The sequence below is a fragment of the Squalius cephalus genome, assembly GCF_949319135.1.
Source record: "Squalius cephalus genome assembly, chromosome: 12".
Lineage (NCBI taxonomy): Eukaryota > Metazoa > Chordata > Actinopteri > Cypriniformes > Leuciscidae > Squalius > Squalius cephalus.
The window spans coordinates 5,164,955-5,183,449 of record NC_137133.1 but is presented as its reverse complement, the minus strand read 5'-3'; the positions used below and the strand labels follow the sequence as shown (position 1 = coordinate 5,183,449).

The 18,495-nt window shown below is 39.2% G+C and overlaps 1 protein-coding gene across 1 annotated transcript; it reads left to right on the top strand.

The window, feature by feature from the left end:
• Positions 1-2,536: 2,536 nt before the first annotated feature.
• On the top strand, positions 2,537-17,843 carry apobb.1 (apolipoprotein Bb, tandem duplicate 1). Its single transcript, XM_079888766.1, has 28 exons — positions 2,537-2,662; positions 3,267-3,296; positions 3,508-3,611; positions 3,707-3,852; positions 3,935-4,082; positions 4,177-4,329; positions 4,424-4,548; positions 4,634-4,719; positions 4,804-5,257; positions 5,343-5,457; positions 5,550-5,696; positions 5,808-6,019; positions 6,094-6,289; positions 6,402-6,578; positions 6,673-6,876; positions 7,036-7,203; positions 7,287-7,492; positions 7,579-7,758; positions 7,838-7,947; positions 8,028-8,235; positions 8,345-8,520; positions 8,901-9,061; positions 9,188-9,297; positions 9,425-9,798; positions 9,899-15,916; positions 16,043-16,148; positions 16,274-16,460; positions 16,611-17,843. The coding sequence occupies exons 1-28, from the start codon at positions 2,608-2,610 to the stop codon at positions 17,529-17,531; spliced, it is 11,277 nt and encodes a 3,758-aa protein (XP_079744892.1). The 5' UTR covers positions 2,537-2,607; the 3' UTR covers positions 17,532-17,843.
• The last annotated feature ends 652 nt before the right edge of the window (positions 17,844-18,495 follow it).

The window sequence follows — 18,495 nt, the reverse complement described above, 5'->3', positions numbered from 1 at the left end:
TCTTTAATAAAGTTATTTTCCAGCTAAAGTTAGTTTTGATTGATTCGCTTCTGTCGCAACGATCATTTGTTTTTAAATTAGGGCCGCCAAGAAGACACCATTCTCTCTACACAGACTTTAAACGCGAACCTGTGAGAAACGCTGATGGCGTTCAGATGCGCATTAAGAACGGGTTCTATAGTTATGTGCGTTTGAATATATGTGTGCAGGTTTGGAATTCCCTAAAAACCAAGCCTAAACAAATTACTGGTGTTTCCTTATAGTTTTGATTCAGAATTTTATTTTATTTTATCAATTCGGGGTAGATACGCTAATTGATTTTTCCCGACGACGCTTTATCTGTAGAGTGGGAAAGGGATCCTCCATAGGGAGAGACTAGTTGGCACTTCAGCACTGCATTGACATCGGTCCAGGCGAAGGTCCTTCATCAGATCTGGAAACGGCCTGGATCCGGCAGGCTGCGGGAAAACCTTGGGATAAACAAAGACACTAAAATTAGCGTAGATGCCATTCTTCTCAACTCTTCTCGACTGTTTACATTCACTCAAGCCATAACCGACTGTGTTCACTAGGATACTCGCCGAGACAGGCATTTTTTGACATCATTTTTGTGTGAATTTGTACATTCAAGTGCAAGAAAACGTGAAACAGAGCTCAATTCAGTAGATATTCGTGTGCTGTCTGAGACACGGCTTTCTGAGTGCGTGCATGTTTGTAGACACTAAACTTTGTTTCCACATAGAGAATAACAAACTGCGTCTTCTTGCGCTTGAATATTTAAACTGCCAAAGGCTTAAACTTGCGTGATGATGTTCTCACAACATTGCATTGTTAGAATTCATAAAAATGTTACCAGCCAACTGGTGACTGACGCCAAATACTCACGATCTTCACTCGCATTTGGCACTTGGCAAGTGTTCATTTTAGGCTCTGCTTGCTTGCATGTGACGATTAACCAACATAAGAGAAACTTACTCTTCTGAAATTAATTATTTTTTAATTATTATTAGTAGTAGTAGTACGATCATTGACTTAATTTTATTATTGACCTAACTTCTTCAAAATCTCAGGGGTTACTTCAAGTAAATATATTAGGACAAAGAGGTTCAGCTGACAAAAAAGTTGGGCGATCCATGCATTGCACGTACATATGAAATGCAGTGAATTGACTGAATGGTTGCAGGATTGCAAGAATTTGATCAAATGCTGTGTGGGTCTCAGTTTTCATAGGCACATAGTGCTTGGTCTGTGTGTGCAATTCCACAAACCTGGAAGACCTTCTGAACGTATAAGCAGTATAGGCTTTTTTAGAAAGGTTTTAAAAGATAAAAAGTAGTAATAAGGAGAATCGATGAATTATTAATAATTTATTGCCATTGTAAGAATAACATGTAATCATGTAAACAATATAAAATCAACTGCAGTCTGATTACTTATCATTACTTATCTGAGTATTTATAATATAATTTAATTACAAGTAGGCCGACTTAATTTTTGGAGTCTGATTACATGTACCAAAAATGAGGATAGCATTTCTCTTTGGAAGAGGTGACATTCTTGTCTTACAAGCTGTGCTTTACAAACATAAGTGAACGCAATGCATTTATCCAAAAACACACATTTTGAATGAATTTTGACACCACACACCTTTCAGCAATCAATACATAACATCACAGGGAAAAACATGTAAATGTTCTCAATATCTTCCTCATGATGATTATAAGGATGTTTAGGGACCCGTTCTAGTATATTCTGCTTTCCATCAATTAACAACTGAAGACTTTGGATAAATATCATTTTGTGTATCCAAAAAGATTTGCCTGGACAATTGTGATTAGTATTTACCCACAACATAAAATAAGAGGTTACAGAATAAAGTAAACAGGACAAAAGGGCAGAAGGTTTAATCATTTATTTCAGTGTCTATATCAGTTTAGTCATTGTCTGATTGGCAATACCCTCGGCAAAGGATGTCAAAATAAAATGCATAGTCAAATGTGGGTCTGAGATTAGTAATATGACCTAGTCTGCTTTTGGTGCTTAATGTCCTACCTATCGATCATCAGTAAAGAAGGCATGAAGGACAGGCTTCTGCCATCACGTTATTGCTAATATCACGTAAGAGCAGCCGTACGGAAGTTGTTGAGATGCTACATATTTAAAAGGTAGATTAGAATTTATATATTTTAAACTACAATACTTTTTTTGGTACAAATTTAACCTTCAGTCATGTAATGACTTCTTTAGTAAATAAATAAATACATTTTCTCTGTGTATCAATAAGAGGTTACACTAAAGAGAGGAAAATGCTAAATGAATGAATCAAACAATCAACCAACAGACCAAGCAAAGCAAGTGTTCCTTGAAAAAAGCATTTTCTCTCTATTTGAAAGACCATTGACATTACATGAAACAGTTGCCTTTGTCCTGCCACAGAGGCACAAGATATGAACTTTGGAGCGGGGACTTCACTGTTTTCAAAACTGCCATCTCTCCTCCCATTCCTGCAGGACCTACCCTAATATATAAGGTCTTAGACAGCGGTAATACAGCAGATTCCATCTGAATTCACAACGGTCTTAAGGAAAGAGCTTTACTGAACCCATCATGGGGGACAATAAGCTCTGCCTTTTGCTGCTTCTGTGTGCAATAGCCGTGATAAGTAAGTACTATTGAGGATTTGTGACTGGTGGAATTTGTTTAATAATGTACTTTTTTAATAATATATTTGCCAGGCTGTTGTTGTAAATAAGAATTCATTCTTAAATGTCTCTCCTGGTTTGATATTATACATTTGATTTTATATATTTGATTATATACAAGTATGTTTTATGTTTCATTTCTGATCATACTCATTTGTTTTTATAGAATGGAAAATAGTATAAAATATTTGTGTATGTCAGCATTAAACAAAAAATCATAGATGATAAACTATAAAACAAAATAATGTTTATTCGCTAGTTATTTTTGGTGTTTTTGAATATATTTATGTTGTTGAAAGGATAGTTCACCCAAAAATGAACATTTTGTCATCATTTACTTACCCTCAAGTGAAAACAAAAGAAGATATTTTGACGAATATGGGTAACCTGTTTGGTTGCTGACATTCTTCAAAATATATTTTGTGTGTGTTTGGAACAACTTGAGGGTGAGGGTGAGGGTGATTTTTGTGTCTACTATCCCTTTAATGAATAAAATGTAATATTATTATATGGTAATGGTAATTTTTTTCTGTGTATAATACTCCTGGTTGTTTTTCACTTTAGATGCTCAAGACGAGGAATTTCCATGCCTTTGTAAGTGCTAAACTATTAACATTTTTAATAAAAGATAAATGGTCTATAAGAAATCATATACAGTATATATTATCTAGTGCTCTTTATCAGGAATAAAAATCATCTTTAAGTTTTGAGTTACTTTAACAGTAGAATCTGAAAAGCAATCTAATGTTGTGAGTCATGTAGTACTGTATACTAGATTTTTAAGATGTGACTTGTGCTCCCCTAGTGGCCAAAAGGTACAAGAGCTTTCAAAAGTATGAATACACCTACGAAACAGAGTCTCTAAATGCCCTGAATGGAGCAATCAATGGTCCCAAGGCCAGATGCAAGGTATAAATGTCGACGCTGTCAGTATTTATATATTTTGTTTCTTATTTTCATTTTGAACAAAACTTAAAATTTCATACATATTCTCTTTTAAACAGGTTGAGATTGAGGTCCCTCGCACATGTAGCTTCATCGTGCGCACCACAGAGTGCACACTGAGTGAGGCGACCGACGTTGATGATGGAGGAAGTCCTATCTTTGGGCCATCTGCTGGTGCAGATGCTTTCAAGGCTGCCATGGAGAAGTATGTTTATCAAGGCACTCTACACCGAGCAGATAAGAAGAAACTGATCGCGTTAAATAAACACTGACCTCTCAATTCTCAGGAACCCACTGAAGTTCACCGTTGAGGGAGACGATGACATCAAGTTGTTTCCAGAGGATGATGAACCAGTCAACATTTTAAACATCAAGAGGGGTCTAATCTCTGCCCTTGCAGTGCCTGTGCTGGAGGAGGACAGAAACAGGAGAATGGTCAGCCATTAACTCTGAAACATCAAAAAAGTTTACATTTGTTAAAAGATTGATATATATTTACTAATCCATTACAACTTTTCCCCAAAACCAGCCCACCATCTACGGTGCGTGCAAGACAGGGTACTCCGTGAACGCCAGAGAGGACATTGCCACTGATGTCACCCTCAACAGAGACTTGTCTAAATGTGACCATTTCAGCCCTGTCAAGGACCACACCAGTCCCCTGGCCCTTATCACAGGCATGGTAAGTCACCCAGTCTTTGAATAAGACAAAAGGACTGTGTGCTGGTCATCTGATGGTTTCAATAATGCGTTTACTTGCTTTTTTCATCACACAGCACTACCCACTTGCTCAGCTCATCAGGAGCAGCCAGACCTGCAACTACAAGTTTGATAATGCACAGAAGCATATGACATCTGCTTCCTGCACTGAAAACCACATGCTTGTGCCTTTCTCTTACAAGTGAGTTCATTAACAACTATGTGTTTTTAACTTTTGACTCATCATTTGTTTTATTGCTCTGCTAATTCATTATGATTATCAACAGAGGAAAGTATGGAGTTACTAATGTAGGAAAGCAAGTCTTGACTCTGGTGGGAGTGTCTGTGCACAACGACAGAATCTTTGAGCATGGTAAGCAATCATTAAGACACTTAAATTAGGATGCATTTAGAGTGAGCAGAAGTAATCCTGATCTCTTGGTTTACCCATCTATAGATGTAGCCAACATGAAGACCCTGCACCTCGACGGCAGCATTGGCACAGTCCATCCGATTCAGGATAAAGAGGCCATGCTGTCTGTTCTAAGGGAACTGGCTGGGCTTTCTGAGACCACAAATGGACATAACAGAGCCCACCTGGCTCACAAGCTTATCGCTACAGTGCGCAAAATGAATGCTGAAAGCCTGAGCGCTGGTCTACCTGAGGCCCTGGAGATTTCTCGCCCCTTGGTGTACCAGGCGTTGTTCCAGTGTGGCACACCAGAATGCACCAGCGCCATCTTGCGGGTTCTCAGGACCTTTGACAGTTCCTCAGTAGAAATTGATGCTGCAGTGTATGCCATGGGAATGGTGCCCAACCCATCTGGAGACCTTGTCAAGGAAATGCTAGAGATGGCCAAGTTCAAGGCTAGTAAGCCCATTTACTATGGCCTCAGCAATGCTGTCAGGAGGTGAGAAAACAAGGACATCTCAACAATAATCATGTTGTTTGATCTATGCGTGAATTTAAACTTTCATTAATTTGTCTTATCCAAGGCTCTATAAAGTTGAAGGAAGTGTCACCCCAGAGATCAAGGCAGTCGCTGATTTTGCCCTTGAACAGATTGGCGACTGCACAGGGAGCCAGGAACATGTGTACTTGTCCCTGAGGGTATGTTCAACCTTTTCCATTAAGCATGCTTCACCCAGTTAAAAATAACAGCTGATATGTGGATATAGAAATCTGTACTTGAAATCTCGTAGATCATTGGAAACATGGCTGTTGCCGTCGGAGCTGCAAGCCCTGCTCTGAAATCAGCGTTTATCCAATGCATAAACCAACCTGCTGCATCCCCTGAGGTCCAGCAAGCTGCTATTCAAGCTTTTAGACTAACTTCTGTCCCTGAAGAGGTAAACTAGATATATTAACTAATTGAAACAATTCAAAATAATAATAAATGTAATAAGTAAATATAAAGCAATTATGTTTGGCTAACATTAAACTTGCTGTATATCTAACAGGGCAGAGAGGTGCTAATGAAGGTCATTTTTGATGCTGCTGCTCCGATACCGAAGCGTATTGCTGCCTATCTCATTGTGATGAAGGACCCTCAGCCCTCTGAACTGGCTCAGCTGGTTGCTGCTCTGCCTAACAATGAAAACTGTCAGGCTATGAGCTTTGTTAACTCTCACATCAGCAACATCCTGAGCTCCACAGCACCAGAGACTAAGGAGTTAGTAGAACTCTTTATGCATTTTAACATTTTTGAGTATAAAAACTGTATCTAATTTCTCTTTTACTTCTCAGACTTAGAGAAAAGATTCTAAATGCCCTTCAAGGAAATGAGATCAGATCTGTCACGGATCCAACTAAATACTCTCGCAATTACAAGATTGGATCTCTAGAGGGAAATGTGATCTTCGAGTCTGAGGAACTTCTGCCCAATGAAGTCATCCTGGAGATGACCATGAATGCTTTCGGAAATGACATAGACATGTTTGAGGTACAGGATTATTCTGCATTCTTAAATTTCCCCCTTCGTTTTACTCGATTATTTTAAATAATCGAAATTAATAAATTAAAATAACTAAATTATTTTTTGTTCTTACTTACAGATTGGATTGAATGGTAAGGGACTGGAACCCATGGTTGATGCCCTGATTGGTATTGATGGATTCTTCAGTGACACCATGCAGAAGACCATTAACTATGCAGCTGACAGCGTGTTCAAAGGCAATGACATTATGCAGCGCATGTTCCCAAGCCTATGGAATAACATAAAGACACAAAAGGTCTTTCAAATTGATGAATGAATTTCCACATTTTGCAACATTGATGTCATTCTCTTTGTTTTGGTGTGTCACTCACGTACCCTTCTCACTCTAGGTCCCCGAGAACATCGTCAAGGAAATAAGCAATAATGTGAACAAGCTTATCCAGAAACTGAAGGTTCAGGATAATCCAGAGGCTATGATCTACCTGAGGCTTCTGGGTGCTGAACTGGGTTATCTCAAAACCAAGGATTTGGAGAGCATGGCCTACTCTGCTACTTTTCTGACTAATAGACTCTTACATATGTTCCCTACTGATGTAAGTGCACTGCTTTAAAACAAATATTAGTGCTTAGCAAATCTGCCATGCTCTAAAACCCCACAATAATGAAGAAGGATCATGGTCAAAGGTCTAAGTGTACTTTCATGGTCATAAATATGTATACATATATAAACAAGTGAATGATTTGTTTTACAGTTCATAAGGACCCTTTTCTCAAGTGTAAACAACAACCTTTTCCTTCACTACGTCTTCATGGACAATGAGTTTTATCTACCTACTGGTACTGGAGTTCCATTAAGAATCGCCCTGTCTGGTACTTTTACTCCAGGAGTGAAGGGAGGACTTAAATTGCCCCTTGACATGGTATGGGTATAACTTTTTTAAAATTTAAAATAGAGTTTTACAAGCTATACCTAATTAACCCATTTCTTTGTCTATTCACACAGAGTGAGATGGCTTTCATGCCATCTGCCGGAGTTGAGTTTGTGACTGAAGTTGGGGCTCTCTTACCTGAATATGTCGAGTCTGGCTTAGAGATGCATACTAACATCTACCATGAGAGCGGTCTGAGTGTAAAGGTTGCTGTAAACAAAAAGCAGTTCAAGCTGACCATTCCCACACCCCAAACTCCAACTACACTCATCAGTGTGACGTAAGACGTGTCTGTTAACACAGAAAAGTGTCAAATTGCTCTAAAGATACATTATAGAAATTCTGAATTTTATTTTCTCTGCACAGCAACTCTTTGTTCTCAGTGACTGGTACTGAAACCAAGACCATTCCACCCATGATGGAACATGTGAACGCAAAGAAATGCACTCCTTTCTTCCCTGGTTTTAAGTACTGCAGTGCCCTGCAGTATTCTAATGCCTTTTCCAGTGATGCCAGTCCCTATTTCCCCTTAACTGGTGACAGCAAGTAAGGGAAATACTTGTTTGTTTGATTGTTTTCTTGCTTCTTTTTGAATGCTAAAATGTGAATACTGACCTGTATTTAGATTTGCCATTGAGATCCACCCAACTGGCGAGGTTTCTGCATACACAGCTACTGTCGACTATGAATATGAAAACAAGGTTGACACAGTGACTTTTGGTCTGAAGGCAGAAGGTAAAGCATTGTTTCACAAAATAAATAAAATGTCTAGACTTCTTCATCAACTGAAATGTTGTTCTTTTTCCATATATTAGGAATATCTTTTGAGGGCTCAGCCAAACTGATGTTTGACAGACAGAAATACAGCGTCTCGGCTGATCTCCAAGTTCCTGACTATGACCTGGAAGCTGGAATTCGGGTTCATGCAGTTGACCGCGAAACTCAGAGCAGGGCCACACATTCCATCCAGATTGACTACATTAACAAGAACATACCTGAAGGATCTCTTGTTGCCCTTGCTAAGTATGTACATATCTATATTAAATATGTTCTGACAATAACAAGTTATATTTTTGATAATTATACATTGTACAAATAAACTTCAGGGTTTAAAATTCTCTTCAATTTTTAGGGTAGAGTCAATGAAGGATGCCATGCTGCAGGTTCAGCTGCTCATTCCTCATTTTGAGACTGATGCTAAAGTAACTGCAAAACTTCAAAAATCTGAGGTCCTTACAGTAGAGCTTGAGAGTGACCTAAGGCTCCCTGAGATGACGACTTCTATTCAGAAAGTCATTCTGAAATACGGTAAATTTTCAAGCTTTCATTCTAAAACTGAAAGTATCACAAGATCTCCAGATACTGTATAATTTCAGATAAAAGCAAATTCTGAATTCTAGAAATGGCTCGCTTTCATTCATGAATTCAGAGAATTTGAATTGTATTAGTTATGCCCCAAAGGAAGATGATGTCTAATTTCAAATTCAATGAGTAACTTTAATGTGACTGCCTATAAAACTATTTAGACTCTCTTAAACTTTAAGTCTGTCAGGCAAACATTAAAAACGTATACTTACTGAGATTATACAAATGTCTTTGCGTATACAAATTTTAATTGCGTTTCCTTAAATTCAGCAAATAAACTGGAAATCCTCTGCTATATTAAAAAATGTTCATGTTCTTTTTAGATGCGGAGAAGATTGAGGCTGAGGTCACTTCTGATGTCAGCTCTGAGATTCACAACATTATTCCAATTGATGCCATCAAAGCCACAGTCAATGATCTTCTTGACCAGCAGACTGGCACATCTGGTATGAAGATCCGTGATGTCTTGATCCAATCAGTTGAGGTATATTCAAATGAAATCCTTAGTTCCCCAAACCTATAAAGTCATACAAATAAGAAAAGCAAACCATAAAATATCGAATATATAGAAATTATATTATAATATAACACTATATCCATAATCATTTAGGCCTCAAATGCCTACCTGGAAAAATTTGCTGCTGACATCCCATATGTCCAGGACTTTAGGATTCCTGCCCTGCCAGAATTCACTTTCCCTAAGAAACTGTTCTTGAATGCGTGAGTATATATATAACAAGTAATATAACAATTCATTTCAAAATGCAGAAACAAGAATTAAGTATACACATACTAATGTTAAGTACATTCATATATACTGTATATATTATATCTTTTTTTTTAACAGTGAGGGGGCTGCTAAATACAAGTTTGGCCAGAATTATTACACTATCTCTATTCCTATTCCTCTTGGTGGGAAATCTCTTGGAGATTTCAACTTCCCTGCTGCTCTGACCACACCAAACCTGGTATTACAAGAAATCGGTCTGGAGGTTGCTCCTATGACGATTTCTCTTCCAGAGATCTTTGTTCCCGAGAGTCTGTCTGTGTCACTGCCTCTCATGGGAATTGCAGAGGTGTCCAGCAAGCTGAGCAGCAACTTCTACAACATGGAGGCAACAGCTTCAGCTGGCAGGGAACTTGATGAGAAACCAAGCTATTCTGCCAAGATTGAAGTCATTGGAACAAGCCCAGTGGATCTCCTCTCCTTTAAAGTAGAAGGTACTTGTAATATTTATTTGCAGCTATATTTTTTACTAACCATGTTCTGAAATCTGTAATGAAATACTGATTACTTGAATGTTATTCTGCTTATGTTTAGGATCAGCTTTAGCAGCAGGCACACCCGGAGAATCTTTGAGGGTTGAGATGAAATCATCTCTTGATCACAAGCTCATTGACGCCAGTGTTACTTATTTTGAGGAAATGACAATCGCTGAAAAGATCAAGATGAAATCAAGCAGCAAGATTGAGGCAAACAGTCCCTTGGGTCTGAAGATTTCTCTGGAACACACAGGCCAGGTTGGATTTGATGAGGATGAGATCTCCGGAGATGGAAACCTGATGGGTTCTGTCAAGGCTGGTCCTCTGAATGGTGAAGTTGCTCTCAGGCAGTCACTTATCCTACTTCCATTCAAGCCAGAGGCGAAAATTGATTCCTTACTGAAAGTAGACTCAGACCATTTCCAAGCAGAGAACACGATTGAAGCAGCGTTTGCCAATGGAGAGCTCTCTGTCAAATCAAAAACAACTGCATTTGAGGGTGTACTGATGCATGACGCTAAAGTTACCTATAAAGGGTCTCAGCTTGCTCTGAAGTCAGATACAAGGTCAACGGCTCTCGGTCTGAACATCCAAAATGTAGCTGAAGCTAGTGCTAGTCTTGATTTGGTTAACATTAAGATTGACACTAGTGCTGACATGACTGCTGGAAATGTCATCCGTTCCCAGTTTATAGCAGCACTAGATAGAAATGGGCTGGATGTAAAAGGTGATGCCTCCGCAAATCTGGTTGAACACACAGCTTCCCATATTTGCAGCTTATCCTTGACCAGGGATGGCCTGACCACGAGTGGCACAACCTTACTGAAATGCCCTCTCATGCCTTTGTCACTTGAGAACAACTTCAATGGAGCCCTCGACACTTCAAAACTTTCCTTGTCAGTTGAGACGAAGGGCAAATTTGATGAACTAACAATTGAAAATACAAATTCTCTGTCTGCTTCCCTGTCCTCGTTAGATTTCACCTCTAACGCTATTAGCAATGATGGAACATATAAGCATGACTTCTCCCTTCAGATTGAGCCATTTAGTACTTCAGTGAAAATCAGCAATCAACTGAATGTTCTGGACATCAACCTGATTAATGATGCTCAGTTTAAGGCACTTCCATACACAGCTGAACTGACTGGCAGTTGGAAGCTTGCCTCTGACGAAGAAGAGCTGAAGCACACATATGAGATCAGATATGAAGATCTGGTTGCCACCGCCAAATGTGGTACTACTGGAAAACTCATGGGATCTCACATGAGTCATAACACAGAAATCGAGGTTGCTGGACTTTCAGTCACACTTGGCAGTGATGCCCGTTTCAACTCTCAGTACCTACGCTTTGACGGTAACTTTCACGCCACTGCTGTTCCCTTCAGATTCAATGTTGATGCCATGGCCAATACAGACGGTGATTTGTATCTGTATGGAAAACAGAGCGCACAAGCTTACACTAAATTTCTTATGAAGGTAGAACCACTTGCTTTCGCACACTCGCACGAATGCAGAGTCTCAACAACTCACAATCTGGACAATGGTCTATCAATTGAAACCAACCTTGATAATAAGATTGACACTGTCCTGACCCCATCTGAGCAGAAGGCAACAGTGAGAGTAAAATCTAAGGTTAACAACCATGTCTTCAGCCAAGATGCGAGTGCTTACAATACCCCTGAAAGACTTGGATTAGAATGGTCTGGATCAATCATGACAAACCTCTTCAACAGGGTTGACTCCGACAACCAAGACCACTTTTTCTCAGCCTTCCTAAAATATGATAAAAACAGTCGTGTCTTCAGCCTGCCATTAATTGAGCATTTTCCTGTGGTCTTGCAACACATGAAAATTACACTTTTGAGAACGGCTGAAGCCATGCAGTATTATATCAACAGAGAAGATATTATTGCAGAGATTGAGAACTTGGCCAAGTACATTAGTGATTTTGTGAAGGATCTAAATCTGGAGAGGAGAATTGTTAAGATCAGCGAGGACCTGACTGCTCTCTATAACAAGTATGGAGTTACTATGGATGACCTGGAGGCCTCTCTGATTAATCTAAACCCTGTTGTGATGAAGCTCATCACTGAACTGGACACTCGTGTAGGGGAGATAGAAAAATATGTGAGGGAAATGATTGCAAGTGGCACACTATCTGACACTGCAATACAGAGACTAACAGAAGTACTGAATGCATTCAATGAGAAATATAATGTAAAAAACATAGTTGTTGCTGTCATTGAGGCTATTGAAACTTTAATTGAGCAGATTGATGTATTGAGACTGAAGGGCAGTAGCATTGACATCTTGCTAGATCTTGAGGAACAGTATGCTATTAAATCCAAACTGGAGGAGATTGCGGGTGAACTAAAACAGTTTGCTGATAGCTTTGACCAAGGAAAGTTCATTGAGGATGTGAAAAACTTTGTTACCTCTGCCAGCTTCCGAGACTATGCAAACAATTTGGTGGCTCAAATCCCTACAGAGGAAATCAGCAAGACTGTTGAAAAAGCAAAAGAATTTCTTACTGTACTAGGAAGCAGGTTGAATGCCATCCACAGCAACATGAGAGAAATTCTGGTGAAATCTGGGGTTGACAAGAAGATTGAAGAAATTCTGAAAAAGGTTGCTGAGCTAATCAAGAAGTTCAATATAGAACAAACTGTTGAGGCTCTTGCTAGCACTTTGAAATCTATTCTGATCCCTGTCGTAGAGCGGCTGGATAAGGCGATCACCTACTTGAAAACAACAGAGTTAAAGGAAATCATTGAGCATTTGAACAACTGCCTAAACCATTGCATCGGCTATATCAGATCATTTGACTACAATGTGTTTGTGGATGAGGCCAACCAGAAAATCAAGGAATTAATAAATGATCTTTACACCATGAGTTTGTCATTTGAGATTCGGCAAAAGCTTGAGGCAATCAGAGAATTTGTCAGTTATGCTCTGTCATCTCTTAGTGCTTGCCTTGAGGAGCTGAGAGCAGTCAAAGTTGCAGATGTGGTCAAAAAACTCAAGGACTTTGTTATAGTAAACATTGACTTTGAGGCACTTGCAGAAAGCCTCAGGATGAGAATTGTGGCCATGGATATCAGAGAGGTTATCCTCCAGGCTCTGAAGCAAGTGACTGGTATCTACACTAATGTAGTGGACATTGCAACAGACGCATGCAGTGCTGTTATGGAAGAAATCCAAGACATCCTTGAAGATCAGGCATTTGTCAACAAGTTAAAGCAAATCTGTGATGGAGTCAAAATAAGACTGAAAACAACTGAATTCGAGATCCCATCTTTCACTTTTCCACTCACTGACCTTGTTGTACCCTCCTTAACAATTAGTTTAGAAAAGCTTCTGGAAATCAACCTCCCTTCTACATTGATTGACCTTCCAGAGTTTACTATTCTGCAATATTACACTGTGCCACCAATCAGAATAGAGTATGATGATATCAGGCAGGGACTATTAGACCTATTGAACTTCATTGTCAACTATGAAGTGCCATCTGCTGATGCCATCTTTGGCGACCTTAGAATTATCTACCTGCCAGACATCTCTGCCATCACACTGCCAGAGATAAGTTTTCCAGAGATCTCCCTCCCTGCAATTCCTAAATACATTACTAAGCACAAATTCTCAGATCTAAAGATCCCAGAATTCACACTCCCTGCAGTCCCTAATGAGATCATGATGCCCTGCTTTGGAAAGCTGTATGGTGAGGTTAGAGTCACCATTCCAATTTTCAACATGAGAACTACCATGGAATTCTTAAACTCTACTGAAAGTGCAGAAACCCCTCAATTCACAGGGCAAATTACCTCATATGGATCATCTGAATATGACATCCTTAAATATAGCTTGGATTCCACAGCTCGGGTTGCCATCCCTAAGATGAGTCGTGTGATTGTTGCTGAAACCCTGAAGATCACTCACCGTATCCTAGCTGTTGACCATCAAGCCTCAGTGTCACTCTATGGCTTCTCAGCCCAGGCTACGTCCAAGAGCACTGTGAAGGTAACTACTGCCCCCTTTAGTGCTGACATTCTTAACATGGCTTTCTTTGCGCTGGAGGATGGAATGTCTGCAAATATTAAAACAGTATATACTGATAAGGTACGCATTCCTGCGTACTCATGGAACAGTGACCATTCTTACACTAATGAGTTCATACTTAAGCAGGATGGTTTAAAAATCGTTCTGAACATGGAAGAAGAAGTCAAGGGTCAAATATCTGTGAGTGACACGTCTGATGATATCACCATAAAGAGTACCTCAACTATGACTATTACTCCAACAAGATTCCAGATAACCAGTTCTACAGATGGCAACAGTGGAATTTCAAAAATAAAACAGATAATAAATGCTGACGGTGTTGCCCTGAGCTACATCGAATTTAATGCCCGTATTGAAGGTGGTACTCCTACTGAGGTCACTTACTTGCTGGATGCTTCTGGAAAGGCTAATCTCAGAGAAATGAAGGTAGAGATGAAGGCAGACTATGACACAAAGTTTGATGGATTGCTCAGTGGTACCCTTTCCAGTGCCTTCAACATCTTAGTGCATCCCTTTGAGGTGGTCCTTGATTTCCAGAACAAGGCTAATACTAAGCTCAGCTTCGTAGAACAATCTGCCAAGTTTGATCTCCAGAATGATTATAGTGTCATCATAAATAAGGACATGCAGAAGTTGAGCACTGTGGCACTTGCTCGCTTCAACCAATACAGATACAGTCACAACTTTACAGCTGCCAACAACAGAGATGAGGCTGGCATTTACACAGCAGTAAACGGAGAGGCCAATTTGGAATTCCTAACTGTCACATTCAGTATCCCACCTATCCAGTTTTCAACCATAACTATGATTATTGACACTCCAGAAATCAGCAACATCAACCTATATGAACAAACTGGCCTTAAGAATCTGTTGACCAACTTTGACCAGGTCATTGATCTCGATGCAAAGATTGTCTATCAGAAGAGCAAAGCTGCACCCATTATTGATCTCGGCCTCATTAATGTCTCTCCTCTGGGCGATTTAAAATCAGAGGTTTCTTTCAAGTCCTCTATATTCAGCCTTAATGCTAATGCTGGAATCTATGGGAAGGATAACCCGGTAATTCGATTTGGAGCCATTACTACCTCTGAGTTTGAGGGACTGAAGGCAAAGCTTGTAGGTACCAGCAGTCTGAGCACTAAAAGTGGATTCAAATTAGCCAATTCTGTATTCCTGGAAAATCGCCACATTGAAGGAACCCATGAAAGCACTGTAACTATGAACCCAGATAACTTTGAAACTGCACTGTCTGTGACCACAGCTGCAAATGTTAACCTACCTATTCTTACAGCTAAAGCAAACTACCAACTTACTGTTGACGCCAAGGCCCAACCAAAAATAGATTCCACTTTTACGATAGAGTATACATTTGACATTCCCATTATTAAGTTTGTTGGTAGGGGAAATGCCGAAAACATCATGAAAGGTGAAGGAACTTCTACATTTATCTCCGCTGAGACTCTCATAAAGGGTACCATTGATGGAACATTCCTAGACCGTGGTATCGTGAAGGGATCTCTGAATTATGATGAATCCATCTATATGAATGGTAATAGTTTGCGATATGCTCTTAAGACGGTTGGCGATGGCAACATGAATTATGGAGATCTAAAGGTGGCATTTGATGTGGATGAAAACCTGTCTGTGGAGACAGCTCTTGAACATGTTTATGCTACGCTGAAAATTTCTTTCAATAACGAAGCAAATATCGGAGGTTTTACCACAAAGGGAGTTCATACTCGTCAGGCCACAGTTGATCTGGAGCTTCTGAAGTCACTGGTTGCTGATGTGAAAATTGACTCGTCTCAACCAAGTACCTTTGGTGACCTTAGCCTCTCTGAGGTGTTGGTAGTGGAGCTCAGTGTACCCAAGCAGAAATTTGATTACACCTCAAAACTCATCTCTCCAGTGTGCACCATAGATGTTGTTGCTAAACTAGATGGTAGTGCCCCAGACTACAAAACTGTTCTCAAGGCTAAAGCCACGTCACCAGTTGTGTTGCTGCAGTACGATTTTGACAGTAAGTGTCTGCAAAGACAAATACATAAATAAATAAATGTGTATCATTCAATGATACTAATATTTTCTAAGAAGAAATTAAGAATGGGCGGTGTGATTAACTGATTTTTGCTTTCACACAAAACAGGCTCTATGAGTACTACAATGGAGAATGAAGCCCTGGTTATAGGAGCTAATGCTGTACTTACACATGCTGACTTTACTATGGACATCAGCAATGTTATTCGCATGGGGTAATGAAAAAACTTCAGACTTTATACTGAATTAAAGTAAAAATATTGTTTTACTACAAGTATTCTTTAGTTTATAACAAATTATGTTCGTAAAACTGAATTATTAATTATTACTTCTGGTTTAGTGATCCTAGCCATACTCTGAATGTGGACATCACCAGCCCAACATTCACTGATGTAAACCTTCGCTATGCTGCTCGAAGAGATGGTATAAGTGCCTCGGTCTCTACACCGACAGCTGGCCACCTTGGCTTCCAGCTTCAAGGAATGATTCCATCCCAGATGAATGCGAGGATCTACAGCCGTTATGCAGTAAGTGGCATTTCTTTTGTTATTTCAAACCAAGCTATTAATTCATGTTAGAAACTTTTGCTTTCTGTTTTTTTTTTTTGGTTGCACTTACATAATTGCACTTGCATGATTGTCTATATTGTAATCATTGTGTGTTTTTTTTTTTTGCAGTCTGCACTACAGGATGATGTTGACATTCTGATCATCAGAGCTGCACCAAAGGGAGATGAAAAAGTACTTTTGGTCAGCTACAATTTACAGGCTGCACGTGATGTGTCCATAGGCTTGATGGACAGTCTACCAGATATCTCAATAAGCATTACAAGATTTGCTGAAAAATATGGCCTCATTATTCCACGTGAAAGACTTTATAAGATTCTCAGAGAATTTGAAATCGTCTATGCAGATGTCCGCAGTTATGCTCTCAACGCCAGCCCAGATATCAGTGAGCTATCTAAACTGTTCAGAAATGTAGTTGTTACGTACCAAAAGAACATCCAGGTCCTGATTAATGCTGTCATCGACTTCCTGAGAGAGACCAAATACAAACTGCCTGGAATGGATGAAGCTACACTGCCTGAAATCTGCACGAAAATCAAATCTGTAATTGCAGAAATTCTGGAGAAACTTGCTAACAACCTGGAGATATATTTCTCTCCCATCATGGAGGACTTCAACAAAGTTGAAATGGTGTTTCCCACTGGCAAGGTCATCACTGTAGCCGAGTTTAAAGAAAAAGTGAGAAGTACGCTGAAAAGTCTCCTAGCTATGGTGGCAGATGTGATGAAGCAAGTGGAAAGCCTTGATGTCTTTCTTGAGAAACTAGGACAGATGATCCAAGAGGTTGTTGCTAAAGCACAAGAATTTGTGGACAGCGTGAAGTCCGACATCTTAGAAGCTGTTGCTGCTCCCCTTAACACTTTCTACAAGAAGTTGCTGGAGTTTTCAAATGACCTTGAAGGGATCGTTGTATTTGGCATTTTGTTTCCTTTAGGTCAATTATTTGAATACATTTCAACAGCATTTGAGGAAGTGCTTAATGCAAATAATGGAATGCAGCAAATTGAGCTTCCTTTCCCTTTTTTCCAGTAAAATTGTCATTCTGAACACAGTGAATGAAATAAACACTACCATCTTTTGAAATGAACATTCTTAAATGGACATTCAAGCCATTGGACACTTAACTGAAGTGCAGTACAAACATGTTTAAAAAGCAATCACTAATGCCATACATGCCTCATTAGTATGCTGTTGTATTATTCTATTTGTATAAATGATTATTCAAATATCAACCTCGGTATAAAGTACAAAAATGTGAATTGTGACATATAGTTTCGTCCTTGCTCTGTATCTTACATTAATGGCTTGATGGATGAGGCTAAATAAAGAACTTTTATTATGCAATACTATACATCTTTTCATTTGGTTTTTCCAGTGATGATAGTCTGATGACCTGGGCTGCATTTCTCAAAAGCATTGTGAGCATTGTAAGTTGATTAGAGACCATTGGTGCCAATGGTTCTATGATCTACTTAGACTTACAATGCTTTTGAGAAATGCAGCCCTGGACAGTTTAAGAAAATTGCCTGTATATATACGTATGATTATGAGCAAAAACACATGTTTCTTCCTCAGCAACAAAGATACAGTGTATGTTATGATTGACTGTGAAGAGCACCCTGTTAAAATGTGTCTTATACTGGTAAGTTTGGAGCAGTTTTAATATAAACAGCAGATGTGATAACATACAGCAAAATCTGCATTACAAAATACCTCTCAGTATATGAGCAAGAAGTCACTTCAATATTCCAAAATACATTTTTTTTTTGCTAAGAACATGTGCATAAAGAAGTACCTGAGGAATGTGGATGCAATGTCAAAGCAAGTTTACATAGCTCTATTCTGCCTAAGCTTGTTTTGATAAAATGTCAAAGCCGGGATATCATATTTTGGACATTCACATTTATTTAAAAATTGTACTTAGTTTTCTTTTGTACTATCCTACATTAGCTTCAAATTAATGTCATCTTCAGCATTATTTGAGGTTAGTAATTTC